This window comes from Tigriopus californicus, chromosome 4, assembly GCF_007210705.1.
Source record: "Tigriopus californicus strain San Diego chromosome 4, Tcal_SD_v2.1, whole genome shotgun sequence".
Lineage (NCBI taxonomy): Eukaryota > Metazoa > Arthropoda > Copepoda > Harpacticoida > Harpacticidae > Tigriopus > Tigriopus californicus.
The window spans coordinates 3,611,841-3,634,055 of NC_081443.1; the positions used below are offsets into that span (position 1 = coordinate 3,611,841).

At 39.6% G+C, this 22,215-nt stretch overlaps 2 protein-coding genes and 1 long non-coding RNA gene across 3 annotated transcripts; 1 reads left to right on the forward strand and 2 right to left on the reverse strand.

Annotated features, from left to right (window-relative positions):
* Window positions 1-5,554: 5,554 nt before the first annotated feature.
* LOC131879730 (profilin-like) lies at window positions 5,555-8,650 on the reverse strand. Its single transcript, XM_059226129.1, has 4 exons — window positions 8,330-8,650; window positions 6,605-6,699; window positions 6,118-6,194; window positions 5,555-6,042 (listed from the first exon to the last, which is right to left on the reverse strand). The coding sequence occupies exons 1-4, from the start codon at window positions 8,432-8,434 to the stop codon at window positions 5,945-5,947; spliced, it is 375 nt and encodes a 124-aa protein (XP_059082112.1). The 5' UTR covers window positions 8,435-8,650; the 3' UTR covers window positions 5,555-5,944.
* Window positions 8,651-9,910: 1,260 nt separating this feature from the next.
* Window positions 9,911-21,962, reverse strand: LOC131879732 (sodium-coupled monocarboxylate transporter 1-like). Its single transcript, XM_059226131.1, has 8 exons — window positions 21,396-21,962; window positions 17,821-17,954; window positions 17,415-17,603; window positions 15,178-15,476; window positions 12,237-12,455; window positions 11,901-12,174; window positions 10,953-11,185; window positions 9,911-10,869 (listed from the first exon to the last, which is right to left on the reverse strand). Exons 1-8 carry the CDS (start codon window positions 21,595-21,597, stop codon window positions 10,023-10,025), a joined length of 2,397 nt encoding a protein of 798 aa, XP_059082114.1. The 5' UTR covers window positions 21,598-21,962; the 3' UTR covers window positions 9,911-10,022.
* Window positions 15,400-18,386, forward strand: LOC131879734 (uncharacterized). The gene is made up of 3 exons (XR_009373184.1): window positions 15,400-15,519; window positions 16,267-16,370; window positions 17,852-18,386. It is a non-coding gene; the product is annotated as an uncharacterized LOC131879734 (long non-coding RNA).
* Window positions 21,963-22,215: the final 253 nt, after the last annotated feature.

Genomic DNA, 22,215 nt, shown 5'->3' on the forward strand with positions numbered 1-22,215 from the left:
CTTTGAAATACCCCATATTAATTTATCAATCCACTTATTAAAAAAGGAACTCGCATATCGAGCAGGCGCTAAGATATCAGGCAGGATGCCTTTGAATCAAATTTAACATCAAAATGCTCCTGTTATATCTTAAAGCAATTGCCAAGAAATTTGGCATGCTCTTTGTGTCCAAAAAAAGAAAAAAAGATCCTCTGCGAAATAAAACAACATAAAAAGTATAGTTTTCTAAGCATGCACAAAAACTTAAGAATAGTTTGCAAAATCATTGAAACGAACTTAATGTGAATATTTCACAAGTGTGATGCCATAATTGGCAATAGTCAGTTCGATCAGTTAGTATCGTAAATTCTTATTATGAACAAATGCCTCCAGTACGTAGAAATTAATTATTACAAAGAGTAACAAATTCGAAGATCATCATTAGCTTTAAGGGAAGTCCGAACCGAGCGACTGAGCGAAAAGAGCCGATCGATGAAGAACAGACGAGGAGGAGGAGAGCTAGAGAAAGACCGATTGACCGTCAAACAGTGGTCCGGAGCTAACAAGTCGGACCCGAGCAACTCTCTGCGTCTGACACGGTCGTCGAGGCGAGAATTCGGCGACATCGAGATATTTCTTGATGGTGAGCCGGGAACACATGGTGCAAGAACATCGGATGTCCATTGCAAAGAACGAGTCAGCATTAAAAGATCCAAACTGAAAGGGAAGGTTCTTCGTTTGGCAAGATGTGCAATCATTTAAAGAAGGAAATTCGACATAATTTTAGAAATTTGTCATAGCTTTATGATTACACTCTTAGAAATGGAGACTTCAATGAAATTTGCAAAGGATTTATTGCCAACTCTGATCTCTCAATGCGGTATTTCAAAGTGCACTATCCAAAGTTCCAGAACGCGTTTACAAATAATATGAAGAAGTAGACACAAAAAATTGAAGGTTTCTAAACTCGCTATTACCACAGATCGGAAAATACAATGTTCAAGAATTGGGCATTTACACCGGCCCCTTACAGGGGGAAAGAAATTAAGGGCCGCTTCTTGTGTCGCCTTCTGAAAACCTACACCAAACTCAAATAATTTGAGGTTTGATCACGTATTGAATCTCCAGCATTTTAAATTAAAAGGGATTATTGAAAAAACTAACACCATACACGATGATCCATTTTACTCCAAAGGAGATTGGTAGCCTTCTAAGTGCGTTTAGCCACTAATAGATTTGAGTCTTGAAAATCCAGATTTCGGCCATCGGCTCGGTCTGTTTCTAGAACACGGATTTATTGCAATTTCCATGAGGGTCAACCACTTTCCAAATGGTTTGAGTGATGCAACACTGAAAGGCTTACCCAACGTTCCTTTGTCCTTTGCCTGCCTTCGGACGCACCTTTAGCCTTGGTTCTGACCTTCAGAACTGCCGCTTCACTTGAATTTTTCAGACATTGTTTTGACGGCACTCTATCAGAGGCTACCAATCGGCCTCCCGAATAACCTTAAACATTTTGTAATATTGTACATTAGGTTCTTAACAATTCCTCATATTGAATGCTTGTGGTTTAATGCAAAAAAAAATCTTTGGGGAGGGAGAATAATGTAAAAAACAGCATGGAGGCCCTTAATTTCTTACACCCTGTAACTGTGATGCCCAAGAACAGTTACAACTCAAAATGCCTCCAAGTTATTCAAGTTATTATCAATTCCCACGAAATATTGGAAGTCACTGGTTCCCAAGAAATTGCCTTCCTTATAATGAGCTTGTCCATGGTGGCCCATTTTTAACTTGTAGCCTGGCCATCGCTTTGAAAACGTAACAGTCAACCCACACCTCTGGTCTCAATGCACAAAGATATCCATTTTTTCTTAAATGTCTTTCCTTATCACGGGGTTTGCCCCCAAAAAACAGAGGTTGGGCACTGCGCTATTCAACCAAATCAAACTTCTTTTTCGACCCTCAATAGTTCTTGTATTATTACAACTATTGACCACATCTTGATACGAATGAGATGGCTTTGTGATTTAGAACGACGAAGTCAATTTTGAAAAAGTGAGGAATTGAAAGCTCTGTAGCGGTCGATCTAAATATGATGGTTTTTTGTTGTTGTTTTTTAACCAGCACTAAATGAAAATGGAACCACTGTGGAAACCCCAGTTGTGCAAATGCCAGGACTAGGAACAACTTTTGCGAAATACCATCTTTGAAATACCCCATATTAATTTATCAATCCACTTATTAAAAAAGGAACTCGCATATCGAGCAGGCGCTAAGATATCAGGCAGGATGACTTTGAATCAAATTTAACATCAAAATGCTCCTGTTATATCTTAAAGCAATTGCCAAGAAATTTGGCATGCTCTTTGTGTCCAAAAAAAGAAAAAAAGATCCTCTGCGAAATAAAACAACATAAAAAGTATAGTTTTCTAAGCATGCACAAAAACTTAAGAATAGTTTGCAAAATCATTGAAACGAACTTAATGTGAATATTTCACAAGTGTGATGCCATAATTGGCAATAGTCAGTTCGATCAGTTAGTATCGTAAATTCTTATTATGAACAAATGCCTCCAGTTACGTAGAAATTAATTATTACAAAGAGTAACAAATTCGAAGATCATCATTTAGCTTTAAGGGACAATTTTTGTTACTTTTAGTTTTTCAAGAAAATGTCAAAATATCATTTCTTATTTTGCCAATGAAAAAGGCTGTTATATGTCGCGGCAGTAACTTGAAATACAGTTAGGCAATTTTTCGATCTTGTATTAACCGCAACTTTCAAATTGAAGTAACAAAGCATCTGCTAAAAGCATGTTTTTTGATATTTCATGTCAATAACCTAATAAGGTTGCTAATGATTCTGATCGACTCCGTTAGGCCAGTTTCGGGATGAATAGAATAATTTCAACCTTTGTCTTAGTGGTAAGACATTAGTAGCTTATTTGCTTTATACTTATCGAATTGTTTGGTAATGGAATGATATAGTGCCAAACCGAGACTTAAGCATGTTTTCCAGGGAATATTTGATGCAGAGAAAAATAAGATTTCGAGATGTTTGTGTGCATATGTCATATTGTTATTGAGTTTACGAAGTGCTCCCATATATGACTGAGAGCCAAGCATATCAATTGCTTTAGACTCATTTCTTTGAATGATTGTCTTCTCAATGTTTCAGGGGCATAGCAAAAATCAAACTTGCAGTGGAGCTGTTGGCCCATTATGACCCGAAATTCAAGAATATCCAAAAAAAACAAATTTAGTCCTACCAATAAAAGAACATTTCCTTGATTGCTCGCTCTGGGATTATGAGGAAGTCGCCTTGGGATCCAACGTAACCATTGCTCGTTTTTACCGCTTCATACTCATTTATAGTCGTACTTTCATGAACCACTGGAATAAGGACGGGATATGCATGGGTCGAGAATTGGTATTTCGGAATGCAGTAAGTTCGATGCAAGCTAGCAAGGCGGACTCATTTTCAGAGCTGATGGGTGACGGCTGAAAGGCTGTAAGGGTATGTATATGTAGTATTGATTTTTCAATCGGCTGGAGTTGCACTGTCCACTGGTTACCGATTCAGCTGCAGTAAAAACCACATCAAACTCGAATTTTAACTGTACTATGTTTCTTCTTCTATGGTTTAATTGCAGCTGAGTCGGTAAATGAAACAGGTCACCTCCAGCCGATCAAAAGCAGCGCCTCTAACAATCAGAAGCCATACCCTATCAGCCATTGAGGTGTCACTCATTGGCTCTGAAAACGAGTCCACCTGTCTAGCTTGCATCGCAGCCCTAGGCCTTGCTTCCTCTATGGTTTATTTTCACCTTAATTGAAAAAAACTGGATAAGGATTTGTTTTAAAAGCTCAACAGATAACTCTTCGCAGAATGAACGGGTATTTTTCTCGCATTCAACTGCCACAGAGTGTTAAAATCATTCAATATATGCCCTTACATATTCTGGGCTTGGAGAGGTCATAATTTTTGACTCAATCATTTGATGGAGCTGAAATTTGACATCTGCAATTGCGAATCCTTTTTGACTGAAGGAAATTGCAATCCATTCACTCGCTTTCAAAATGTTAGTTTTAGATCCTAACCTCCCCCTCCATATTCCATTGGTTCGTGATACTAACAATAAAGACTACAACAAAGAAGAATAGATAAGGAATGCCCTTAGGGCAAAGAGTCAAAAAAAGTGATCGTCTTTCCGATGGTCACTTGACTTTGGGCAATAACCATGTAGAATTGAATCCACTTAAATGACAGCTATGTAGGAAGATTAGACATCTGAATCTCGACAATGATAAAATATGGGATCTGAGCAAAGATAACAGATCACTAATGTTCTGGAAGGTTTCTGCCTAAGGACATGCTGTCAAGACATTACCTTCATTTTTTTTGGCAAAGCTGCACAAACTTTTCATATCTCCCTTGACTTAATCAGACGACGAAACATTTTCAAGGAGGCTTTAGACACAGACCACTATGTCACATGTTCCAAAAAGGAATTTCATCCCCGTCCGTCCATGACCTGCAACTGTCTCTTATGCGATGAACACCACCAGCTTACCGTTCCCTATAATTTTGTAACTATAATGATAACTCTAAAACATCGCAAATGATAAGCCAAAAAAAAAATGATCAGGGCTGTCCAAATAATGAAAATAAAATTGGTAAAGACGCCATTAAGAATACAAGAAACAGGGCAAAACTGAAGAAAAAATACTCTTTTAAACGAACCAGTAACAAAACAATGAAACAACAAAATGACAGGGTAAGCTAAGATTCAAGAGCACGTCAAAAAAGTGTGCGCAAACTTTCTCCAAAATCACATTACTCAATTTAAAGTCTTAATGATGTATGTGCTTTGAACAAAAGCAGCTTTGGCCATGGCAAAACGTTTGTGCTTAAGTTGTGCATCCATTGTGTTGTGCTAACAAATAATGGAAATAATGTCACCAGATACTTTGTCATGTCCTACTACCAGATACTATCATGTACTAAAATATTCGGAACAGTATTTTAAAGCTGATCTTGTACGGTTGTGTTGTCCAAAAACCAAGACTATGACGCCATTTAGGGAAAAAGTCATGAAATAGTAGAAGATAGTTTGTCTTGTATTTTCTCAGGGTTTTAACATTTTCAAGGAAAAGGGTTAAAATCATTGGAAAAGCTTTTTTTTCTTAGCCACAATGGTAAAATGCAAAACACACAGAATGGTGCAAATATTGCAAAAAAGATTGGAAAAAGTAAAAAAAATATTTTTTTTGCATTAACTGGGCAGTCCTGTTAATCATTCAATGGAACAGAATTGTGGCAAAAGTTAATAGGCCATCTCATTAGGGAAAGACGGTTAAAAAGCATAAGCTATGAGGAAAAGGCAGGAAGTCGAAGTTACCTGTTGAAGCTACCTCATTCAGTAACTTTAATGTGTGGTGACAAACACTCCATTGGGCCACGCATACTTTGTGTGGATTGAGAAATTTCAAAAGATGATCAACAGAGATCATTTTAACTCACCTAATGAAACTGAATGATTCGATTGCTAAATTAAAACTCCTCGCCAACATAAATCATCTTAAGTTTATTAGAATGGAATCACAAAAACAGAGGGATGTAAAACGCCTTAATGGAAGAGACACAATGAGGAAGGATCAAGAAGATAGTTTTGTTTGAGCATCAAATGCGTAATTTTAGGGAGATTTGGAAGCATTTCAAAATACGTAATAAAGCGTGAAAAGTATTTGGTATCAAAATTCAGGAGAAAGGGGGTTTCTTTTATTAATATCTTTTCAATCTCTGGTTTGTGTGTCACAACGTGGCCACAACAACAGGCGGACCGAATGATTGGCCGGCCGGCCGGAAAGTGTCAGTGGTGCAGTAATCGAGTAATCATTGAAATAGAAGGGTCGTCCTCCGTAGCCCACGACACATCTGCTCTGTCCCGTCGAATATAGTTTTAGTAGTTCTGCCCACTCAAATAATCGGCCATCTTCTCCACCACAATGGCGACTTGTCCAGGTTGAACATTCTCGTCATATATTCCAATCACCAGAGCTGTAAGGAATACGAATATTTAAACATACGAACAGATGGATCATAATGCTCGGTGCACTAGTTTTTTGAACCCACTGGTATTGCTTTTGGCCATGTGGATGCCGCCTTGGCCCTTCTTGCCCCGACAGATGGTGTCAGTCCCCGAGATGTACCTGAAATGATAGATTAATGGACTTGTTAAAGTAAGGCATACACCCGGTAAAATGTACTACATAGGTTCAGCAGGTAGCTGAACCGCGACAATAATCAACAAAATTATAATTGTTCCGAAGCTTTCAGAAAATATCGTTATCAGCCTTGAGGACGAGCGGATTTCATTTCGCCTTGAATTTGAATAATTTGAATGTTTTGAAATTTGAAATCCCTTGGTTTGGGTTCACTTTGTCATTCTATTACTTCTTTAAGAACCAATTTGCACGTTTGTATCGTAATTGCAAAGCATACGGGCTAATTATTTCGACTTATATCAAATATACTCTTGATTAGATATGTTGTTGAAGTAATCTCGCGTGAACAAACAGCATAATGGCTCATGTGTTAAGAAATGTATTTTTATTCTTACATGTACTTCTCGCCTCCAATGCGAATACCACTTCCAGCCAAAGCTTCCACGTTCCCCATGGAGCTTAAAAATGACTTCACCTCATCTTGTGTGATCTGAAATGAAATTTAGATGTAGTATCTTATTGGATGTTGAGTTTGTTTTAATATTGAAACTAATTTGTTACAAGAAATTGACTCCCCCCTCATAAACAACAAATGGGGATTGATTGGTTGCGTATTTGCTACCTCGTCCATGGACTTCGTGTCATTTTCTTTGCAGATAAAGATAGTTCAAGTTGACTTAGTACCAGGAAAAGGGACTCCTCCAGCTCGCTAAAGATGTTGAAACAATCTGCTTCTTAATAAGATCTTTCATATCAGAGAGGGCGACGAACTAACGCAGCTTAAGATTTACAAGTTCTTTAGCTAGTTCGTCCATATAAAGATAATGCTACATTACGATGCAGCATTGCATTCAATCCTTCTCTGCGAGTTAGAGCATCGAATCTTTGAGCGACTTTTTGTTTACGTGCACTTTTGTGACGGGAAGCTCTTGGAGTTACTATCTTTCCCTTGCCCTCCTTATCCGACATTCACTAGTATGCATACTCAAATGGTGTATTACTCCCATATATGTCTAACGAGAGCGGTGGCATTTCTTTCATTCGTCATTTTCATCGCTTTTTGCAAACCCTAAGCGGCAGTTGATGTAATTTACACACAATGCGTTTTGCACGGTAATTACGAAAAAGGAATATCTTTTGACACACCTGCCTCCAAACTTGTTTGGTTTTCTTCATGTTCTGAAAAACTTTAAAATCGTGTGTTTTTCATGAGCATGTTGCAAACCGCTGATATGAATTCAATTTGAATAATTCTTCCTAAGGAAGTAGGTCAAAGTATGTGACAAGATTGGATTTAGGCCTGGAGAAGCAGTCACTGATAGCATCAGTTCTACAGTAGAGAGGGACATCTGTCTCTTCTGAAAGCTCTCCAATTGATGGAAAGGGGGCAGATTAGTAGTTTTTATCCTCTCCTCAGTTGTGCTTTGTCTGGGTTTGCATGAACACCCCAGGGGATTAGAGGTTGGGGTGGACACATGGACTACTTAGCCAATAGAGTGAGAATGTTTCATCACACCAAGGCCAAGTGGGACATCAACATTTTCGATACCCATAGCATAGAAGTCCTTTGCCCATTGACACGTTTTTTGGTAAAATCAATAAAATGTTGACGAACAGATCCAAATCTGACTGGAAGTCTGGTTCATTAAAGAGATAAAGCGTTTTCATATTCTCGCGGTTGCCATGCAATCCACGACAGAGTTAAACTAAACGAAAGGGTGGAACAGGGGGAAATCATCACGGGAGGAAATATACACCCTGCTTTTCAGAGGGGCGAAAGACATGTTTTTGTTACTAAGACAGGCATGGGTAAGACGGGAAACAAAAAACAACAAAAAAGAGAAATATTGCGTATAACCTTCTCTCTCTTGACACCCTTGACGAAAGAATTGAATGTCAAAGAGTCTTAGTTATTCCAACTAGGATGGCTTTAGTTACTTCAATCAACGTATTTATCAAATTTCGTTGTTAGGTCTCTTGTTTGGGTCAGGTTAGGTTCTTCTTGTAGTTATTACAGGAAATGAGATAAGAGAAATAGAAAGGGTGTTTGTTTATAAAATGTACTGCATTGTAAGTCGGTTCTCAATCAAATTTGAGCTTAGCCTATAAAAGAGCCTTACCTCTGAGCCTTCGGATGCTTGGACCCATGATCCATCTAAGCCACAAATAGCGGCGTGTTTGAGGCCCTCAGCCTTCAGATTGTTCAGATATTCTCCCCAAGACATGTTGTTGATACAGGATTTTTGATAAGACAAGTTCGGATATAACTATAGCTCTTGTTGGTATATTTGCTATTGTTTCCACAACCTTTGTTAGAGAGGTTTCCAATCAACGCCGCTTTGGAAATAGGAAGCGAGTAAAGGAACCGGCTTGGTGAAAGCCAATGCACAAAATGCCGAGTGAGGAAGTGTGTGAGGGAGCACCGACTGATGCTGGGTATTTCAGGACAGTCACCGCTAGAGGAGAAAGAAGGTTCGAGGGAGCTCAGACAGATTTGGGCGTCGCAGCAAAGAGAGACTGTGAACATAACGTACAGAGGCTACGAGGATGGACCATGCCAGACACAATACACACCCTGATGGCTGGTCCGGAAAGGAGAGCACAATGCCCAACGGAGATAGGACCAAGGGGACACACACACAGACACTCATTCACTTACTTACACACCCAGTCAGTCACTGGTTCGTGCCGAGGGTGACGACAGAGCAACCGTCAAAAATGGTTCTGTTATAGATTATCGAGATGGAACTACCTCGGATGAAATATGAATTTCATTCGGAAGGTGCAAATCATTGGCTTGGATTGCAGTTTAAAATGTATTGAAATCCAATAAAATTATATTGCACGATCTTGATAGTTTTTGATTGGTTTGATTTTCCAAACTGGAAATTTTGGCCATTCGTGTGGAATATTAGGAGGAATTTTCTTTCTTCACTCCACAGAATTCCCTGACTTATTGAAAGGCCTACTCGACTACTCACTTGTATTCATTCCATGCAAGTCATTAAGAAATCCGCACTTACCTGCCCAAAAATCCCTCTTAGATTAGATAATTGCTATGAATAGATGATCCTCATATTCATTCTATGATATTCCACTAGCTTTTTGAATGTGCGTCTTAGAAATGCATTTCAACAAGGCAGTATTGATTTGCTCTCGTTGTAGTGTATCATCTAATTTCGAACAGGAGATTTTCAAGTGGAAATTTTTCCATAAGAATTCAAGCAAATATGGAATATACCGTCACCCTACTCCCTAGGGAGGGCAGCTTCACCAAGATGAGGGAAAGGCAGGATGTGAATGACTATCACATTTTCCAAAGAAAGCGTGCACGTAAAACGCCCATCCGCAAGATGGAATGCAATGTTTCGTTTTGGGACAAGAAAAGCAGAGCCACGCCACTTACCCTCGTAACACACCCAGCTCTTTTGGTGTTAGCACTCCTCCTTTGACAACATACAGAATTGGTTCAAACATACAACGTGCTGCAACGAACGGCCCTACAGAAACAGGGGAAAGAGTGGCCGGTTCCTGGTTCAAGTTTGATCATGCACTTAAGGGAGATGAAAATTTCAGTTCCTCTCCTATTACATTGTACACATGGATCACCATTTACCTTGCACATGAAGTATGTGCAGGCAAATAGAGCTAACCCAAAAAATCCCCCAAAACTGACTCACAAAAGTTATCCTCTCCGGAAATTTTGGTGAGTCATAGGCAACGATCTGAGGATTCACGGAAGGACAAAGCCAATATGATGGAATAATAAATATTATTCATGACTAGCTTTGGTTTGTGTACATTCTCAAAACATTAGAAGTCTGTGGTCCATCCATCTTCGTCCTCGCCTTCTGCATCTACAGACGGGTCCTGAGATTTTTGGAGGGGAAGGGAATCGGCCGAGTTTTTTCCAATCTTCGGGTCTGTCACTTTCTTGACCTTTGGTTTCCTCAAATGAATTGGAACCACGTCTCCAAAGGCGTCCAGTTCTACACTTGATGAACAACTTAATATCTCATCCAGATCATTTTGAGCACTGGAACTGGACCTACACGAAGATTTATCATCGATATCCCCAACACAAGCGGCCTCACAAGCGTTAATCACGTTTTGCCGACTAAAAGTCTTATGAGGGACGACATATCCATGGATCGAGCTCATGGTGGTGGGAGTATGACTGAATTCCTCTTTGGACGTAGCCAAACTCTGCTGACTCATTTCTCCCTCACTCGACGACGGGTCTTGCTTTGGGTAAGCAGTATCCTCGAGTTTGGGGTCCAGGGCAATGTTAATGTTATTCCCCCGAATAAGTTGTGCTTTGTTCTTTTTCTTTAGTGTAGGTGGAAGGGATGGACTTGGCCAACGGTAGTGCGTGTCGATGGGATCATCCATTTGCCACGCTTCGTTGTAAAGCCCCTTGTCGGCTAAATTGGGCGTGATGTAATGTCTTTGGTGGGACTGCTTGAGGAGGAGTGACCCACCCATTTCCTTTTCCTCTTTGAACCGGGCCCACGGATGCAATAATAGCTGTTCCACCGGCTTTTGTTGGAAGCACAAGTGGGTGAGCAAACTCACGATCAAACTGAAGATCAGACAAATGAGGAAACCGATAAAGGGATAAAGGTTCGGGTTGGTTGAGTATAACACGATCTCCCAGTCCCTAGATGGGGTAAAAACGGAACATGACGGTTTTTACTGACGTGTTGGCGTTTTGCAGTTGCACTTAAACATGACCAGTATTACCCAATTGGGATGTAAAAGAACTCGTTGCTGGAGGTGGCGTGTTCGGCGAAGATCTTGTCAATTGTAGATGATTGATTGACCTCTGATTCGATACAACCAAAGTCAAATGTATCCAGGGTATCGAAAGAGGGAGATTTCTCTTGAGCTAGCTTGATTGCATCGTCCCACAGAACAGAGCCGATCAGTAGCCAGATCGTCACCCCATTGGCCGCAACAAAGCCGCAGAAGCAGCCCTAAAAAAGATATACGAGATAACAGGGATTATACGGGGAATATCACATTCCATCATCACGCATCGCATACGAGCAGGGTTTTTCTAAACTTCCAACGTTATTTTTTTACAACAAATATCTCAATGAAACTGCTTTTTTTGTAGATAAGCCGAAAACAGCTCAGATTACTTCTACATACTTTGACTTCACAAAAAAAATTGTTTTCATAGAAAAGGGATATTTTTCAAAAGTTAGGTAGTACAGTACTGTAATTAGTATAGTTTCACAATGGGGGCATTTATGCAAGCTCTGGCAGGTTCGTTTGTTTGCTGGTACCAGTGCCAGTGATGCAAATATAGAGCTTCAAATACGTTTTTGAGAGGCTGACCCTTCTTTCACGCTACTATGAGGAAAGGTTAGCTTCATTGAAACTAGTTTGAAGACTCAAATTCGCATCGCTGACACTGGCAGGCAAGTTTGTTTGCTGGTACCGGGAGCTTGCCTATGCGTCCGAATAGTTACCGATTTGCATGATGATTTATCTGGATGTCTTTTTTCATACAGTATCACCACTAAAACATTTTCGCCAATTGAGTTTTGAGCATGAAACATTAAATTTTGACCAACTTGTACAACTAAATATTGTATACAGCGCATTTGATGGATAGCCTCTAATCAAGGATTCTTAAGATAGTTGTTGATGTTTCATTAACAAAAATATAAAAGAGCTCCTTACAAATTTATTGGTAGTGGCGGTAAAAAATCCGAGTAAGAATAAGGCTGCCAAAGGTCCCGCTGCCACTCCCAAGGCCAGACTCCCAACAGTCACCATCAAGTCTTGATGAAGACATGAAAAAGAAAGTCCAATGGCCAGAATACCCATTATGGCACTAATAGTCCGGGTAATTTCGAGCTGCTGCTTCTCATTTGCGGACTGGAATTGCGGAAATTGGAACAAGAGATCCTCCCAAATCACGGCAGAAAGGGAATGAATGCCTGAGGTGAATGTTCTGAAACAGAAAGCCTTCAATAGTATTGTTGTGCTTCATCGGACGGAATGAAGAGCACTTACCCAAGAGTGGCAGCCATCATGCTGGCCATGAGTAGGCCAAGAAGCCCTGGTAGTTGCCGGAGGTGATTTATCACGTAATTGATGGTTAATTCACTGGGACTCTCAATGGTTCCGTTCGATAAAGGATCACAATTCCACACATTGGAATAAATGGCTAATCCTGTCAAAGTAGCACTTCCTTGTACTATCCAAAATAGAATAATGGCAAGGCCAACTGTCCTAAAAATGCAAAAAACGACACTTGAATTAATTGCCTTCTATGTTGATTATACTGCACGTACAATTTTCGATAAAGCTTTTCGGTGAATCATTTATATCCTCCTACAATGATCATGAGTAAAGATGGCCAAAATATGCCTTTAAATTATCCATTGTATGCCTTATAATATGCATAAAAACTAATGAAAACAAGTATGCATTGAAACCAAAACATGTGTCTAAAAAATAATGTTATAGATCAATTTAAAGATGGTATACAAATAACATCAGAAAAGTGTCCTCTCGGGTCCTTTGCTCTGATTAGACTGTCCTTCTTTTCTCGCACACTCTGATTGGCTCAGAGATGGTGCTCAATTGTGTTTCCGACAAAGGTTGTCCAAAAATGAGAGGCTGGAAAGACATGTTCAGCCATTATTAGTAAAAACTTTTGATTTTATTCAAAACTCATTTTTTGTAATTCTGAGTTGTATTTGAGTGTGAGTCTAATTCAAAGAAGTATGGTCTTGCATCAGAAAAGCCGAAGCCGAAATAACTTGTAACAAACATTTGCGTCCTGCTGGCAAAGACTTTTTTTAATCTTGCCAGGCCACTACCAAAAATTAAAACTCACTCTAAATAATAAACAATGAAGGAGAAGATTGTGACCCTGAGAGGACCTTTGTACATATTTCTTTATAAGGCATCTTAAAGTTGACTGACGATAGAGAAATTGTACCGGACCATCCTGGCAAGCCTATGCAAGGAGTCGGCCATTGTTTTTACATTTCACAACTACATTGCAAGCATTCGATCGAAATCAAATTTGCTTTTGACAAAACCCAAAATATGCACAAGAATATGCCAGAAAGTACGAAATATGCACAAAAATAAGGAAGAAAATACAAAATATGCACAAAAATATATATGAAAATGAAATACGTGGGAATAAACATAACTTACGAAATAAAACAGATAATGCATATTTTGGCCGTCTCTAATCATGACATGAACGTAACTTATTGCTATTATTCAGATTTCGACACAAAGAGTTAGCTCTTGTTTGGTATTGGTGCATTCAAAATTAAGCGCCTTTACGTAGGTACATGATGAGACGTGCAATCGGTTCACGAGAGTAATTGAAGACTTGCATTCAGATTATTGGCTGCATAACTATTTGTTACGCAATCTTGATATTCACGGTTGGAAATTCATTTTGTCTGTCACTGATGAATTTGATCCAGAGGGCTTGGCTCATTGATAGTTGCTTACGTACATCAAAGAATGACGTAAGAACTGAATGGTTGCCTTGGTCAAGTCAGCTGATTTTGAGATCCAAGTTAGAGAGATATTTTAGTTAAGCCTAGTTGGCCGTTCCAACACTCTCTTTGAGAACTTTTCATCTCTTCAACTATGTAAGGTTGCCGTTAGACTACACTGTGTTCAAAAAATATTAAAACACATCCCGCAAAATCATAAGAAACATCTTTTATTTCTTTGCTTCATTTAATTTTGGCTCAGATCAAAAACATACATACCTAAGACTACGTTAAAGATGGCATCTTCAAAAAATCTGTTTGGTAGAACTATCAAGCTATCAAAGTTACCGGTTGAATTTAAATTCAGTCATGATCTACTCAGCCCTACCTAGTTCTTTGGGAGCAAGAGGTTCTGTTATTATCAGTTTCAGCTCCAAAATACCAGCTGAAATCCCCATACAATTAATACAATTCTCATCATCACAAACGTATCTTTTCTAAATCTTTTTTTCAAGTTCTTTTGAAATTACTAAAATATTCTCTCTGTTTGCTTTTTAATGACTGCAAGCTTAACGCAGTAATACAATAGATCAGTAGCTCCTGAGCCAGTCCAGTCCCTTCATTTCTCATTTTGCCAATAGCTTTACACGTTTGTACTCAAGTCATCTCCACTGAATTTATGGTACAAGAAAAAAATATGTCTCATCTAATAAAAAAAGCAGTTTCTAGTCCACTGTATTATTATATAGTACCCTAGTGTATCGAAGGATACACATTGTGTTGGATCAAGCATTTCACCACTTTCAGAGGGTCAACAAACCTTTTGAAAGTGAATATAAGACTGTTCAATGGCAGAGTCTTTAAGTACCTCTAAATAGTTGCCACAAAGCTCGGACTTGGATGGCAGGTTTACTAAACAAATAGAGACTCAAATGTGCACCAAAATATATTGTGAGCTCTGAAGCAAATTGGAATATGCTCTCCTGAAATGGGTGCATCTGACATATGCTCGCTCGTGCTTCATTTCAATAGTAGAAAAGGACAGTGTAGATTCGAAATACTGTAGTATTACAAAGTGCGTGGCAACTCAACATCGTCTCCAAAGTGCCATTCAGCAGTCACCAATGCAATCAAAACAGTTTGAAGAACAACTCAATCGCAGCAGCACATCTGTTCTTTGAAATGTCATTCAAAAAAATTCGTTGCTTTATCATGATGTCTACGATTGGCTTCTCCAAGCAGCTGCCTCTTTGTCTCTTTAAACTCACAGTTTAAAGGTACCTGTAGATTTTAGTCGAACGTAAAAGCTGGAATTACCATCATGGGCTAAACAGATACCCACCTAACAATGTGATGGTTGTTGTCCTTTCGATGTTTGTATTCGTCTTTACAGCCGACTGATCCTCATGACAAATACGTCATAAACCCTTTCTCCATAACACGACAGAGCCCCTCCCAGTTGTTTGGCAAAGTAACCCTTTACTCACCACCGTGCTTGACTCAATGACATCACCGAGCAGAACTTTTGGACTTGACTCTGGTGACAGCCAAACCGAGTTGTCCAGAGGACCGTGTTGCCAAATAATACAATCCACGTGGTGGTTCTGGCAAAAGGAGATGGATCGAGATTGGCCCAATCGATACGTTGGGAAGATACGCCTATGTGCCACACCTCAGCCAATCCACCTGTTACTTGATCGGCAGCTTTGGCCACGATGGTCAGTAGGCTGGAAACAACCAATATAAATTGGAAGACATCACTCCACATTATGGCTTGAACTCCGCCCTGAAAAAGCACCAAATGTTATCAAAAGCGTATACAGTATCAGGTAATCAGAATGACAACTACACGTAACATTAGTTCAGTTCGTTCGTCTCAACAAAGTAATGTTTTCCTCGTTTGATCAAAATCTCATGAGTGAAATTAAAACAAGGCCAGATTGCAATTTTGATAACCTTCTTCAGTGCAAGGGTGAATTCTCACTGCTAAATTCCTGTTCGCACAAGGATACGTAAGGCAAATACGAATATCATGGATGACGATCTTCTTAGCAGTGGCTTTGAGAAAACTTGAAGAGTTCAGATCTCGTGGATGAATGGATGGATGGATGGATGGAGACTCGAGTAAACAAAAAGGTTACTAATGAGCTCTGATCTTGGCTCTGTTTTGGTTTAGTGAGATATCCGTCTTTGGTTCGCTGCAAAGAGATATTCAAGCCAACTCAAGGTTGATTAACCTTTCAGGGTGGTTTCTAAGCTCGACAAAATACGAGCCATGTGGTCAATGACCAGTCGTTTCAAGTCAAGGGTCTGCGGTTTGCAATAGAGGCGGACTGACTGCCATTTGCATGGTGGACAAATGAATGGAGTTTTTTGATCACTCTGATTAAAATGAGACGAACATAACACTACTTAGAGCGATCAATAACAATCAACGTAGACCCTAACGCTCTAACAGTGGCACAATGGCGGAGTTGGCATTTCCAAAAACCTTGTTATGAAAATAAATGATTTATTTTTTTACTTTAAATGTCGTGACAATTAGTCCCAAAATTACCTTACTGCATTTTTCTCAGGCATGGCAAATGACTCGTCAAAACGGTTCATTGTGGACAATATTCGGCGGCTTGAAATGATCATCTCAAGCATTCTCATCGAACGAATGAAACAATCGCTACCGGTAAATATGGAAAGAAGATGGCCTACTTCTTTTCGGTGGTTTTAACTTAATCATCTTAACTCGGTTCAACGACCCACTGTCTTCATCGTATTTTACGTTGGTGTTTGCGCTCCGTCGTTCTAAAAACCTCTACAAATTTACTTTTTGTTCAACCTGAAGAGGTTCGACTTCCAGTGAAGATCTCGTTAAGCCAACAAGGTCTTTTATCTACAATTGTAATGAGTGTTCCTCTAGACATGATAGTGAAGAGCTACTCTACGTATGTACGTAGAGGGCACATGCCAAGCCAGGATTCTCTTCCCTCTAGCTCCAAGATCATGTCAAGCATGCAAGGACACAGGATGCACTTCATTTAACCTTAACTGATGCTCTAAGTAAACAATGAGAAACTTCCAAGCACGCCCCTTCTCACAAATCTGATTCTTTTTTTTCTCGGTGACGATACGAGTCATTTATTTGCACCCTACGAGTAACACAGCTAATGGCACAAGTCGGCGAAGAACGTGAATATTGAGAGTGATGAAGTTCGACGCCCGCCAGCAACTCAGAGCCCTTCATCAACACCGACATCATATGTCATAGAGGCCATTAAGAAGAACTTTTCACTTCTCAGGGTTTGATCTATAATACTTCGAAGTTGAAAGCTGGTGGGAGATGGCTTTACGAAATGAGTTTGGACGGGAAGAGATGAGCTTTTGTAAAGGGATATTGCCTCATTCAAACATCACCCACGGAAAATTGAATTCATGCCCTATTCGGCGAACCAAAATTCACTTCTACCTTCAAAGCTCACTGTCTAAATGTGCAGTAGTTTTCCGGCCCGCTCATTTGTTTCGGTTAAATGGTGCCCACAAATTTGGCTTGACGGAAGAGGCTCCCAATTGAATTTCATTTCCACTGGCAACCCCGCGACTAAACTAATACTACTTGTTATAACTGATATGATGGTACCGGAATCAAATCAATCCTAAAAGCACTCCCCCACGCCCAGCTGGAGTTTGAATCGGCACTTCTAAGCGAAAGATTACTCATTATTCATCTTACCATGATGGTGTACAATGTGGCCACCATCCCAATCATGACCACAAAAGCATAGGGAGGCAAACCCGAGATATTTCCAAGTGTCTCGCTGGGTAGGTACAGAACAAATCCAAGATGAGCCGTCATCGAAAGAATGAAAGTGAGCGAGCCCAGTTGACGGACCAATTGAGATTGATATCTCAATTCCAGATACTGAAACGGAAAGACAAAGAAGAGGAATTGAACATTTTTTTGAGGTTGTCAAGAACATCAGTCAAAAGAAAGAAAAAACTCTTTGGCAATTTGGTTCTTGTTTTTTGAGACTAGAATACTATACTGAAATATCATGTGCGAGCGAGCTACTGCTATACTATACTAAAGAGTATGGAGGAGCTTGAGAGCTCTTGAATTGTCTTTATTCGCAACTTACCTCATAAACACTATTCAACTTCATCTTGTAGAATATGGGGATCAAAAGCATGACAATCATGCCACCAAACAAGGAACTTATCATCATTGTCCATGGTCCAATTGTTCCAAAGTAAGCAGCATCGCCAGGAATGACTGAAAAACATGAATACGTGGAAAAAACCATTGAGAATCAAAGTGCTCATTACACGTTGAAGACTTGTTGATTGTTATAAATGTACAACATCAAAGCATCTTTCAAGTAAACCATTTTAAGATTGCCATCATGCAAGAACTTGTGGGCTTTTAATATTGACTTTCAAGATTATTTTATGTGGCATTTACTTTTCCGAGATAGCCCTTCCTTGAAGTCATGATGATGCGTGGTTCGTGAACTTTTTGACATTTATCAGACTGAGCCTCACCCCAAAAAGTGATTGGAACGATCGAGCTCCTTCAGGGAGGTATGCTGTGCTTTAAGTATAGTGGGGGTCTTTTTTTATCGAACTATTTCCTTCATATTGAGCCCTTAATTCTAAAGAGGAAGGAAATGTCATGGTACATCCTCGACTGATCTTCCCAGAAGAATAAAGAACTACCCCAAAATCAATTTTCCGTATTCTAAAATTCCTTTGGTTCTTTTCTTTTGAAACGGCGAATGAATTAACCAAATTGAAGGCTATTTCTCAGTTCTTCGGTTTGTTTTGATAGTTCCCTGAATTTTCTGTCGAGGTTATTGCATCATAAGATTTCCTTCGTCTCATGAAATAGCATTTCCTTTATTTGGATACATCCTCTCGGAACGAAAATCACAGACTGATCCGTGACTAGATGAACGGTTACATAAATTTCGGCACATTAATAGTTCAAGAACAAAAATAAAAGAGTCAAGGGCTGTTCACTTTCCAAAGGATTGCACTAAACAATGGTTGCATGAAAAACTGCATAGTCCAGAAAAAAATGTATGAATCAAATCAGTAGCAAATTTTGAAGAGGCTTCATTCTGAGAGGAACGTCATGAATTCGTGATAGGATCATCCACAGAGGATATTCAAATCATCCCAATCACCTTGGACTAGATCCATGAGAGCAATGATTGGTTTCTTCAGGCTAACAAACATGAGAAGGGATTGGAGGGTTATTTTCATATGAGGGCGAGAGAGAGAGAGAAAGAGAAGGGAAAGAGGAAAGAGAGATCAGATCAGTTTGCTTCTCGACTAACTCAATATCCCCTGTAGAGCGAAACCACGATTGAAATTTAAAACCATCGATCGACACACCGATAATGACGACATCATTAGTAGTGCAACTGTTTCCATTCGTGCACGGTAAGCTTGATTGGTTTTTTTGTGCCTTGCGCAATAATGCTTGATTGTTCGAATGCTTGAGAAGCCAGGACGGACTTTAACCAGGCACGAGCAATGAATTTTATTCATTGTTTCCTGGAAGCCACTTCAAGTTATTCTTAAGACCCCGGTCTGATTTTTCTCATCTCACCTCATCTATGCATCCAGTTATCTTGACTCTATGCATATGTAGTACGTACTAGATCGGTAGAAGAACTGCATAGGATATAGTAAGTGCCCATACCGGAGTTGGGAAGGTTGACGCTATTCTAAGATGTCGTGACAATTTTCTCTGCGTAATCCGGATGCTTGAAAAAGTTCGGCTACCTTTTTTGTTCATCATGAACTTGAAACGACGAAGATGAGGGATTTGGTTTAGATTTCGTTCACCTCGAAAACCAATTTGACGCAGTGGTTGACATCTTTTGTTTCCACGATATGCGAGAAATTCGGAAAACGACTGAGACCTTTCATGAAGGATAAACCAATCGAGTTTGGGAACAAAACCAGCATCTATGCTCTTGACATTGAACACACTTATTACAAGCGTCAAAAAGTCACTTTCTACGCTCCACTTAAAACTATGAACTGAACCCTTAAACCAATCATGACCTGTGACCAAGCAATCAGTTAGTTACTGACCTTTCAATTGAGGCCAACCAAAAACAGAGAATGGACTTCCCTTTTCCAATTGACCTTGATCGAACAACTGTTATGATGCACAATTGAAATCGAAAATCTCGGACAAGTTGGTTACTTTCTTCATCTTTCTATTATTTTTTTCTGTGTGTAATGGGATTTGCTAATGTTTTTTTGGAAAATCAGGCTACAGTAAATGAAATGGAAAAGCTTGTGATAGCCACGTTAGTTTTTGTGAGAATGTAAAATTCTTCGTCAAAGTATATTTGATATATTAATCTAATTTAAGTTAATTGACATACAACGACCGGTCAAGGTCTCGGATTGATTGAGTTGGGTCATAATAAGTAAATAGCTTGCGAGTATTGACAGCACCATTCAAAAGCAATTATTTTTGAATGCGGCTTTGCTTCATTTAGGATGGAAAATTCTTCGGAAAATAATCGATTCTAAATTACTGGTGATTCTGACCTTGGGCTTCTGATTGAACAATTTTCTAAAAATCGGGGACTTTAGAGCGTACGTCATAACATAACATAACTTTAAAAAGGTACTTATTACTCAAATCTCGAACAAATCGTAATTTGACAACTCGATAGAAGAAGACCAAGGTGATCTAGAAATGCCAATGAAAAACAATGCAATGCAGATCCATCATGCATGCCATCGAGAACCAATTCAACCAAAGCAAATCAATTGATGGTCGTGAGAGAAATTTGTTCTTTTAGTTTTATGAAATTTTCTATTGTATTAAAATGGATGCCTCAAGACGACGATTTGTACAAATGAGACCTTATCAATGATCCATAGGATAGCGACTGAATGGTCTTTCCCAATTGTGATGGGAGCAATCCTTGAGTGTACTTAATCTTGTTGCCCTGGCAAATCACGCAAGTGTCAAGCACCTACCTACCCTTTTCAAAGGTTGAAATTTCTTCACTTACTGTCAAAAAAACATTATACAGTTGCTTTTCTCGTTTCAACGAATTCGTTGCTAATGTGAACGGTAAAAGGGTGCGAGTCTGGCCATATGATTAGAATCTCCCATGCACTTACGCAATCAGTTATGGTTTGAGATTGGCTGGCTTTGATTGCCATTGTGTATGATGGGACTAGGGCGCATTCGCATGTGCGCATTGTTTACAACGAAAACTATGCGATTGAACCTCATGGTTTATTGTTCCTACCTGCTGCACGAATCTTTGAAAGTCGGGTCATGGCTCGAGCATTCTTGTGAAATCAAAGGGCAGAAAATTAGGAACGGTTTCAACGCATTACCATTGTCTCGAAAATATGAAAATGATCTCGGATCTGTGAAACCAGGCTTTGAAGGCCTTCTCATGCATGGAAACGCGTGTATCAAATCATTATCTCGAGTTTGTATCCACCAAAGCACAACTAAATGTGATTAGCATACACCGCTCATAAATCGGAATAAATCTCGCTTCGACTTGAAAACAAAATGAAATCAACAGCAAAAGGTCTCTAAATTTGCTTAATGTACCCCAGAGTATATTCGAATGAGTTCAAGTCTGTCACGTGAGTGTTTTTAGCGACACTCTTAGCTATGGCATAATGTCCATGAAGTAAGCGGTTGGTTGTCAAATCTTACCACTAACAATACTTGTGGTGAGGAAACTCAGGGCCAATGAGAAACTCATGGGAAGGGCGGATAGGCTCCGATTTCCCACCAAATAGGCATTATTATCCTTTTGTTTCCGAATTAGTCCGAAATAGATGGCAATAAAAGCTGGTACGGCCAACGGCAAGGCAAAGATGCCAAAGTCCAAGCGGGAAATAGTTGGCTGGACCATGACTGCTAATTTGTGTTTTATTTGGCTGGCGAAGATTGGGAGCGGGTGGGAGGCACGATTATCCTGGGAATCCTCGGAACGGTTTAATCATAGGATGATGTGTAATTTTTTCCAAAGATTCACTTCCTGGCCATTAACGAAACATGTAACCACTTTATGTAGTTTTCTTTCGGCACCATTTCACCCAACACACACTCGAGAAAGAGACTCCACGAAGCAATAATTGTTATGGGTGGATCCACCCACAAGCAATTTTAACATCAATCACAACCGAGCACCTAGGCACAGACTCTTCCCAATTTCATATGCCAACGCCACAAATTATTCGCAATTGCAACACGCTATCATTCAATGTTTGTGAAGGGTAACATCTTTCCACTTTGAAAGGAAGAACTGAACTAGTGATCCGGTATTCGATCCTCAATGATTTCAAGCCGGAATCAGTGAGTGCGCTCCCGCATTGGATTTCTGAGCTTATCACACACGCTAAAATCCACAGCAGTGAACCTTAAAATGCCTGAAGGACCGTCAACTTAAAGGGAAATGATGGTACAGTACAGTACACTATTTGGAGGGTGGGTGGGGTGGGCTTGAAATGACGATTCGGTCTCTCAGTTG